Raw genomic sequence first — 10,618 nt, 5'->3', positions numbered from 1 at the left:
AAAAAAAAAAAACATGAATTACCATTCTGAAACATCCTGTTGTAAGCGCGTTTGAGGAGGTGGTTGGTTGTCTCCTGTCATCGCCGATTCTGGGTCTGAGTTCGGCTCAAACATGTAAGGCCGGACAACAGTTCCCTCAGCAGTGACCATCATTACCGGTGTTTCTATTGACCTTACTTGTGAGTATCACCAGTCCACAGCAGGCTACAGCATACATGACCATAGTTACCTGTGGTTGGCCTGGCCGTGCGTCACTCAGAAAACAACAGGCCAATCAGAAGAGAGGCTCATAAATATTAATTAGACGGGCCAAAATCGACCTGTTCTTTGCAGAGCTCCTGAGAGAGGAGCTGTAAAAATATATTGAGATGGTTTTTGGTACTTATACCGCAAATATATATTCTTAAGGAAATCAAGACTTAAAATAAAACTCCAGAAAGGTGTAAAATATGAGACCTTTAATTACACACATAGTACGCGTTTCTACCTACGTAAGTTTGAGCTATTGGCTCAGACACACTGTCACAAATCCGGTCCATGAACTTCCGTCTGCTCGCCACCAGAGGTCACCCTTCCACTACTATGGACTCTTGCACCACACCACTGTTGCACTTCACCCAGACTACAGTTCCCATCATCCATTGCACTGATTACACACACAGTTGATTGCACACAGCACTGATTGATGACAGCAATCACATTAACATTGTCATATCCATCACCATGCTAAAATCTTTCGAGAGTTGTCATGATTGAATTACTTTTAAAATATAATCATTTCCACTTTTTGTCGTAATTATGATTTTTAATCTCATAATTATGACCTTTTATGTCATAAATTTAACGTTATGCCATATTTTTGACATTTTATCTCATAATTACAACTTTTTAGTTAACCATTCTCATAATTATGACATATCATAAATTAGACTTTATTTCATAATTATAACTTTTTAATCTCAATTTTGACTTTTTCTCTCATAATTATGACTGTCATAAGTTTGACTGTTTTATGATAAATCATAGTTATAAAATTGTCATAAATTAGACATAAGCTTGACTTATTTATAATTATGACTTTTTATTATCACAATTTCTACTTTTCTCATAATTATGACTTTTTATATCTCATAATTGATTTTGTCATGTCACCTATTAGACTTTTTATCATGACTTTTTATCTCATAATTTTGACTTTGTCATATCTATGACATTTTATCTAATAATTGTTTTTTTTTTTTTTTACTGTAATTTGACTACTATCTCATAATTGCAACTTTTTTAATCTCATAATTATGATTTACCAAAGCATGATTTTTTTGGTGACTTTTTGTGGTGATCAGAGATTTTTTGATTTCCTAAGGATTGAAATACTTTTTTTCTCTCTCGCTTTCTTCCTTTCTCTCTAAAGGATCTAGGGAATAAAGACCTTGCCAGAGAGAAGATCTATCTGATCTGTCAGATTGTGCGTGTGGGCCGTATGGATCTGAAAGATACTAATCATAAGAAATGGACGACGGGCCTGCGGAGGCCGTTTGGTGTCGCTGGTAAATGTCAGGGAGAATGTTCTCATTTGATCTCCATGTAGCATACAGACACACAGCTGATATATCTGTGTCTATTGGCATGACTACTATCTCATAATTGCAACTTTTTTAATCTCATAATTATGATTTACCAAAGCATGATTTTTTTTGGTGACTTTTTGTGGTGATCAGAGATTTTTTGATTTCCTAAAGATTGAAATACTTTTTTTCTCTCTCGCTTTCTTTCTTTCTCTCTAAAGGATCTAGGGAATAAAGACCTTGCCAGAGAGAAGATCTATCTGATCTGTCAGATTGTGCGTGTGGGCCGTATGGATCTGAAAGATACTAATCATAAGAAATGGACGACGGGCCTGCGGAGGCCGTTTGGTGTCGCTGGTAAATGTCAGGGAGAATGTTCTCATTTGATCTCCATGTAGCATACAGACACACAGCTGATATATCTGTGTCTATTGGCAGTGATGGACATCAGCGACATCATCAAAGGAAAGACAGAATGTGACGAAGAGAAGCAATATTTCATTCCATTTCATCCGTAAGTCTTTCCTCTCCTTGTGTTTTGTTCATCCATGTATCTTAAAGAAACAGTTCAAATATATATATATATATATATATAGAGAGAGAGAGAGAGAGCGAGAGAGAGAGATTATTCGCATCCATAATAATTTTGTTTACATAATATGTGTGTATACAATATAACAAAGAGTGAAAAATTTAAGGGGGTCTGAATACTTTCCGTACCCACTATATATATATATATATATATATATATATATATACATTAAATAAGTAACCATTAAATAAGTATATAATATTTGTTCATGTTGTTATTGAAAGTAATTATTTTATACTCTGTTTTTGTGTGTGTGTGTGTTTGTAGGGTTATAGCTGAGAATGACTTTCTTCACACTCTCCTTAACAAAGTGACGACATCGCGAGGTGACAGCGGAGGTCAAGGTATGTCTCAGTGCTGTTATCTCTGCTCAAATGACAGCACAACATCACCGCTCCCTCCGCTAATGCTGTAATACTCACTAGACCCATAATCCCGTCTGCCCACACTCACACAGAGACACAATACAGCAGAACAAAAAGATTGAGTGCTGAGAGTGGATGAGCTTTATGACTGTCATTAAAAGAGACATTAGAGAATGAGACAAGGGGGAAAGGATGAACAAAAACAGTTAAACCTTAATTTATGTTATTTTACCTCATTCATCCACCCTAAGCACCTGCTATAAATCATACGCTTTCTCTAAAGAATATTTTGAAATCACTGTAGCAGTTTACTGTAGAAAGATTCCATGTATTTCTGTCATGATTCTGATAGTGAAACTAATAAATCATTAAACACCATGTCAGGTCTGTGGGTCACCATGAAAGCTCTAGTGGGCGACATCGTCCAGATCCGAAAAGAATATCCCCACCTGGTGGACCGGAGCACCGTGGTTGCGCGAAAACTGGGTTTTCCTGAGATCATCATGCCGGGTGACATCCGTAACGACATCTACCTCACGCTGCACTCCGGAGACTTCGACAAGTACAACAAAACCACACAGAAGAACGTGGAGGTCATTATGCTGGTGTGTGATGAGGAGGGGAAGGTCATGCCGGTGAGTGTGACCTCTGACCGTGAGGTCAAATCTCAGCCTGTTCTGATTGGGGTGTGGTTTTCTGTGTTGATTGACAGCTGTCTTGTATTATTGTGCAGAACTCAATCTGTCTAGGAGCTGGAGATCGGCCTGTAAATGAATATAGGTCAGTCATTTACTACCAGATCAAACAACCTCGCTGGATGGAAACTTTTAAGGTGAGTGAGACATTGAACTTAAAGGGTTAGTTCACCCAAAAATGAAAATTCATATATATATATATATATATATATATGAAACTAAAGCTGCTAGTAGGTGGCAGCAAGTGTTATTAAATGTAAGTGACTGATTAATGAATGAACAAAGCAAGTGACCACTGTCTTTATGAATCACTGAATCATTCATTGAATCATTAACTCACCCGATTCATTTAAAAAATTATGAATCATTCAAGAACAAATCTTCACTCTGTGTTGTGTCCGTTTTCGGGCAAACGCTTTAAGAGCTGATGCAATGGGCCAAACTAAAATATAAAATATAGTCTGAGGCCAAATGAAAAAGCTGCTTGAGCACCACTTCTGTGTGTGTGCATGTCAAACAGCATTGACAGTTCATTTTTCTTCCAACATATTACATGTTTTTAGGTGAAACGTGTTTAACAAAATACACTTTTATCCATCTATTACACATTTACGGAATCAGGTGATTTGGAGGGAAGCAATTAGACCACGAACATGCATTTTGAAAGCAGATCAATTTGATGCCAAATTCAAAGTTAATTTCTCAAGCATAAATCCTCTTGTATTCAGCCAGGTTTTCAGTCTGTATGTAGTAATGTTTTTCTCCGGCCTGTAGGTGGCGATCCCTCTGGAGGAGATGCCCAGAATCCATCTGCGCTTCATGTTCCGTCATCGATCCTCACAGGAGTGTAAGTTTAGCAGCTTTAGTGTCTCCTGCAGTCATGAAGTACAGTTTTTTAAAATATGTGAAGACACCAGTGAAAATAATGTGACATCAAGTCATAATTTTAAAACGGCATAACTCGTTAGCATGTCCCAATACCTCTGAACTGTCTTGCCACATATTCAAAAGTATATACTTTATGATCAGCAGTTTTGCAGTGCATACTAAAGTAGATGTATGCAAACTGGGTTTCTGGCCCAATCTCAAAAACGACTAAAATCGGATCCAGAGTTTCGCGGATTGAAAAACAACACATTTGTTTCTAAATCCTCATTCTAGAAATGAGGTTTGAGTCATCAGTGTTTTTATTTTATGTTAGCTATCGAATTATAGCATGCATTAAAAGCCACAGGACTCTAATATAGATTCTGAATATCCAATCTGTTATATACTACCAACTATAATGCTGAATGGTACTGGAAATGAATTTAGATATGAATAAATGTGTAATTTGTGTTATGCAGCGAAGGACAAGAGTGAAAGGAACTTTGCGATGGCGTTTGTGCGTCTAATGAAGGAAGACGGAACCGTTCTGAGAGATGGCATACATGAGCTCACCGTCTTTAAGGTCAGAAACACATACTGTACATACACAATAAAGGCAAAAATGGGTGGAAATTGATTTAGTAATATTTTTACAGGGTTTTTTTTAGTTGATTGGACAAAACATTTTAATCTACCATTAATTTTAAAACAATAATTTTAGTTAAAAAGATGCAGTAAGGAGATTAAAAAATGTAACGTCTGAGTCAGAATTAAATTGAAAGAGAGAAGCCTCATTTAGCATTTACAACTGCTATGTAGACCATAAGTCATTTACACATTGAAATCTTAAAGGTACAGGTACAGGTTTTACACTCTATGATTTTGCATGACTTGTCAGTCTTCTAAGACCTTGGGAACCCTGATTATTCAATAAAAATAAATAAAAATAAGACAATGTCAGTCGTTTAGATTTTTTTAAGCTCGTTGTCCATTTTGTAGCGCTGTACATTTTTAATATAATTTGCCCAAGTGTTTAATGTAGCTAGAAAAATCATTATAGAATTTTTCATAACTTATTTTTAAAGGTTTAATTTGATTCTTTTTTTTCTATTTTAGGTCTAAAACTTTCATAGTTATTAGCATTAATTTCTGGAAAGCAGAAATTTATCTCGGAATGTTGATGTCCTTATTAATGTTATGCATGTTAATTTAGGAAAGACTACCTTTAAGTGTCCCAACAACAAAATGTATTAACTATAATTCTATCAAAATTAAGTTACAAACTACCCAAATACAAAGGTCTTCCATACACTGCAAAATGGTTTTCTTAGTATTTTTGTCACTTTTTTACCCCCATACAAATATCTAAACATTTTTTAAATCAAGATACATTTACTGGTGAAGGAAAATGACACATAATAAGATATTAAGTCTTGTTTTAAAAAAAAAAAAAAAAAAAGAAGTGTGTTTTTTCTTAAAAAAAGAAACAATGTCTGTCAGTGGGGTAGGAAACATAATTTGTTTTCCCTTTTAATTCTTTAAACCAGTTTAAGTCTTTTGTGCCACACTGACATATTTTTTCTTGTTTCATGCATATATATATATATATATATATATATATATTTTTTTTTTAATCAAACAAGATTTAATATTTTAAGTCATTTTGTTTCTCAAGTAATTTGATTTTGATGTAAGAATATTTAGATATTTGAATCGGAAAACAAGACGGAAAGAAAATCAATCAGTGTAGACTTTACAGTACATGTAAGTAAACCTTTGTCTGATAATATGGTGGACGACAGGTAAACTAATCAGTTAATTCACACATTCTCAAACAGATATGGACTGCATGTGTTTTCCTTCTTTCTGTAGGGTGACAGTAAGCGCATGGAGGAGGTCAGCTCGTATCTGTCCCTGCCGTCCGAGCGCAGTCATTCTGATAGCCACAAGACGGCGACGCTGATGCGCAGCTCCAGCAGTGTGGGCGGCCTGTCCGTCAGCTCCAGAGACACGTTAACCATCGCAACACTCGTCTGCTCCACCAAACTCACCCAGAACGGTGTGTGTGCCGGGGGAACGGGCAAAAGAGTCTCGTAGCTTTTATAGTCAAAAGAAACGACATTCACAGTCCATTTCACTTCTGTAATGCGATGAATTTCCAAGTGAGAAGGGGTATTCAGAGAGGAACAACATGTAGGCAGACATTTTTTACAGCAGGTGGTGAAAATTGTTTCTTTGTGACAGGAGGTTGAAAAATAAGAGGTCTTGATGACATCAGCTGAAAAGGAAAGTCATTTCAGAGGGAAAGGTTATTACATTCTGATGAAAGATTGCATAACAAACAATTTTTAGCATAACGTGCGCAGACTCACAATGAGAACAGCAATGTGTTGTTGTTAAGAAAGTAAATGTAGTCAGTTTAAATATTAATATATTAACCTCTAAAGCCTGACATGAAATATCTTGAAAAAAAAAATGCATATGTTTTTTATTGAGTATCATATTTGATAAATCAGGCTTTTATGGCTCATATAGTCTTATAGTGAGAATATGGAGGGAAAAAACACCTCAGTTTTATTCAGAGACCCAAACTGAGAAAAATGTGGAATTTACTGCAGATGCTGATATTTATATGAACAAAAAGTATGAAATTCTGATTGTATTGTATATCAATGAGTTCTTTATAACAGTATATGCAGATACTTGCATAAAATGATATAATTATCAGTTGTCACTCTATATCACCAATAATATGTCTTAGCAAGATTAAATTTAAACGCTTAGTTTAATAGTCAAAACATGTAATACAATGCAATACAATGACGATTGAGAGATAAACATATAAATGTTCCTCAAAAGCCTGATGATCATATTTGATACTCACTGATTTTTCTAAAAAGTCATGTCTGGATAATCAGGTAAAGCTTAGTCGCTCCAGACCAGTAAGTGTTCATCTTGAAATATCAAAGTTATTCTTATGTTTACTTAATAAAATTCAGTAAAGTGAAGCACGAGCTGAAGGAGGACGTTTCTACAATTATACTAATAGGACTTTTACTTGCTAAAAAGTCTAAACTGTCAATCAGATGACAGAAAGCATGGAGTAGATTGTGTGCAACAGGTTTTTCAGCAAAGTTTTGATCATGATGATCATGTAGAGGCCTTAGAAATGTATGTATCACACATATACAGTACAGTAAAGATGCAGTAGGGTTAAATCTAAATATTTAAATTGTTTATGTATTTGTGTGTGTGTTTGCTATTGTTAAATGACTTTTATCTTGAAGCCCCTTTAAGGACACACACACAGACGCAGGTGTGGTGTAACAGCTGTTCTTGAGAAAGCCCATTAATCACGCTAATGAATCTTCTGGAAACATGTATCACAATGCAACCATAACGAAACCCCCCCATACACCTGGACATATTCACTGCTGAACGTGAAATAAACAGATTCATGAATGCATGGTAATTAAGAGTCAGTTGAGGACACATCGTCTCTGTCTCTCTGTCTCTCAGTGGGTTTATTGGGTCTGCTGAAGTGGAGAACTCGTCCTGAGATGCTGAAACAAAACCTACAGGAGCTCAAACTCATTGACGGAGAGGAGGTCGTGAAGGTGTGTTACACCGAAATTACACATGAGCATCTGTTGTTCAATATGCACTTTTGTTTACGTGTGTGTGTGTGTAGTTCCTGCAGGACACCTTGGACGCCCTTTTCAACATTATGATGGAACATTCACAGACTGATGACTATGATATTTTGGTTTTTGACGCTTTGGTAAGCAACATCCAAACATACACACATTTCTACAGTCTTAAAAATAAAGGTTCCAAAGGGTTGTTTTTGCAGAACTGCCTCAGGTGGACCATTTTTGGTTCCTTAAAGAACCTTTAGTGTGAAGACCATTTAAAAAATCTAAAGAACCTTTTGTGGAGTGGAAAGATTCCATGGATGCTAAAGGTTCTTTATAGAACCACTGATGGCAGTAGCTTACAGTAATTGGGGCCATTTAAAAGACTTGTCTTGTGTTTATATGAAGCTGATTAAAATGATGACTAACCCAAACCCTGAAAGAAACCTTAAAAAAACATTATTTACTCTTTTATGAATCATTTTTCCAAATAAGCACTTCCCCACTAGTCCCCATGGGGAGGTTTTGTCCTATTAAGCTCACTCCTGGTGACTGATTCTAGTCCCAAAATTATAAACCAGGAGAATATAAAATAATAAAAGATAACAGGAAGATGCAATAGTTGTTTATCATTTTCAGTTTTAAATACAAAATTTTGCATTATGCAAATTATAATTCAGTGATTCTCAACCTTTTTGACAACAAGGCCCCACACAGTCCAAGACAATATTTAATATTTCTAATACTTCTGCTTTGATGACAAAGATGCTTGTATTCAATGTTTTTTTTAAACCTCAATGTTTTAGTAGTATAGTATATACTAATACTATATACTATATACTATATACTATACTACAAACTAGTAGTATAGTATATAATAATATATTCAAATAAATCGATATAATTAATTATAAAAAAATAAATGCAATATCATAGTATTATAATTACATATAAATAAATTCTATTATATAATTCTATATATATAATTTGAAAATATATTTAAATAAAAAATATTTTTTTATAAAAAAATAAAATAAAATAAAAAGAATTACCTAATTCCAAAAGCTTCAAGAAATGAATGTTTGTCTTGCACTTAATTTACATGACTTTTCCAGTAATTTGTGATTGAAGGATCATTTTTGCAATTCATCAACAGATTTATCCCATGCTCCTGGTTGAGAACCAATGTTATAAATCATTTCTCTTTTTCAGATCTATATTATCGGTCTGATTGCCGACAGAAAGTTTCAGCATTTCAACACTGTGTTGGAGGCCTATATCAAACAACACTTCAGTGCCACCCTGGCTTACAAGTAGGTCAAATACTTTTCATTGTTCTTCTCAACACTAGATGGCAGTATGTTTGTGTGTGTGAGTCTCAAATACTCAAATCAACAGAAACCGGAGTGAATTAAAGGACCCAGGTTACACCATAGTGACATAATTTGGCCTGTTGCTAGTTGTCCTAGTTGATTTGTGTGTGCAGTCTTTTCTCTGTCTAGATTTTAAGTTATTTAAGAGAACTACACACACAAACTCTCTCTCGTTCTGTGTGCTGTAGGAAGCAGATGTCCGTGCTGAAGACGTATCTAGACGTGTCCAGTCGAGGGGAGGCTTGTGAACCCATCCTAAGGACGCTCAAAGCCCTCGAGTACATCTTCAAATTCATCGTCCGCTCCCGAATGCTCTACTCTCAGTAAGTTTGTGTGATTGATTCTGAAATCAAGAAATTAGAATCACTAAATGAGGCGCACAGACCCCCTGAAAAACTAAAATATGAAAAACTGCCTGAAAAAAATAACACAATGAAGATCATAGGAAAGAAATGTTTTATCATGTGACCTTTGCATCAATCATTTGATTGGTCAGTTTTCTCATGGACTGCTCGTTGCTCATGTTGGTTGTTTTTAGAATACTTGCATACTGCAGTATATGCAGTACATATTATAGTGCCTACTATATATTTTTAAATAATGTGTAATAGTATGTAGTATGTAACAAGGAACATTTTAAACAGTTGTATACCACCAAATGTTTGGGGTCGTAAGATGTTTACATCTATGTATTTAGCATTTATGCTTTTTAACTTATAAAAGAGCCTCAACAAAGTGTCTTTTACTCACCAAGGCTATGTTTATTTATTCAAAAATACAGTAAAATTGTGAAATATTATTACTATTCAAAGTGACTGTTTTCTATTTATATGTTTTAAAGGAGACATATTATGCCCCTTTTCACAATATGTAATATAAGTCTCTGGTGTCCACAGAATGTGTCTGTGAAGTTTCAGCTCAAAATACTCATTATATAATTTTGAAAATGCCTATTTTGAGTGGATGCAGAAACACGCTGTTTTTCGGGCCTGTGTCTTTAAATGCAAATTAGCTGCTGCTCCCCGCCCCCTTTTCCAGAATAGAGCTATGCCATTACAGCTCATACCTGCTAAAAAAATCTGTTTTGGTTCTGATTATCATTTTTATTTCCTGAAATCATGCGTTTTAAACCATATGAGTCTAAACTTCTTATATACGGTTTTCTGAGTGCACACATCCGAAGCACACGGACAGAAAGCGGCTGTCACAGCATGTGAGTACTAAACTAAGTTCTCATTCACACACAAGTTTACCTTAAAAACACACGAGTTACAAAAACAGTCGGTTATGTCTGTGAAGGTAAACAGCTGGGAAATAAATCGTTTGTTTATTTTAGATCTGTGTGGCAGCAGCAATATACAGTAAATAAATCAATAAATCCACTGCTCTCGTCTCCTCTGAGGCTGGGACTCTAAATAGTGTTCTGTGCTGGTCTGTGCAGCCAAAGGCAGAACAGTTAGCATGCTTTGCTCAAACTTTCGCCATGGCATTAGAGCTGGTACACCGTTGTCGCTTGCGAAATCAAA

General features: G+C 35.3%; 1 protein-coding gene across 1 annotated transcript in view; it reads left to right on the top strand.

Annotated features, from left to right (window-relative positions):
- Positions 1 to 10,618, top strand: part of LOC107654652 (dedicator of cytokinesis protein 2-like) — a 143,653-nt gene that overhangs the window by 17,981 nt on the left and 115,054 nt on the right. The window contains exons 10-21 of the mRNA XM_016441833.1: positions 1,412 to 1,547; positions 2,004 to 2,079; positions 2,425 to 2,501; positions 2,907 to 3,157; positions 3,256 to 3,354; positions 3,992 to 4,064; positions 4,564 to 4,667; positions 5,957 to 6,143; positions 7,604 to 7,701; positions 7,776 to 7,865; positions 8,932 to 9,032; positions 9,281 to 9,415. Coding sequence (XP_016297319.1) covers positions 1,412 to 1,547; positions 2,004 to 2,079; positions 2,425 to 2,501; positions 2,907 to 3,157; positions 3,256 to 3,354; positions 3,992 to 4,064; positions 4,564 to 4,667; positions 5,957 to 6,143; positions 7,604 to 7,701; positions 7,776 to 7,865; positions 8,932 to 9,032; positions 9,281 to 9,415 — 1,427 coding nt within the window. The remainder of the gene's footprint in view (positions 1 to 1,411; positions 1,548 to 2,003; positions 2,080 to 2,424; positions 2,502 to 2,906; positions 3,158 to 3,255; positions 3,355 to 3,991; positions 4,065 to 4,563; positions 4,668 to 5,956; positions 6,144 to 7,603; positions 7,702 to 7,775; positions 7,866 to 8,931; positions 9,033 to 9,280; positions 9,416 to 10,618) is intronic.

This window comes from Sinocyclocheilus anshuiensis, unplaced genomic scaffold (genome assembly GCF_001515605.1).
Source record: "Sinocyclocheilus anshuiensis isolate Anshui unplaced genomic scaffold, SAMN03320099.WGS_v1.1 scaffold675, whole genome shotgun sequence".
Lineage (NCBI taxonomy): Eukaryota > Metazoa > Chordata > Actinopteri > Cypriniformes > Cyprinidae > Sinocyclocheilus > Sinocyclocheilus anshuiensis.
The sequence above is the reverse complement of the archived record's forward strand: the minus strand, read 5'-3'. Positions and strand labels throughout refer to the sequence as shown.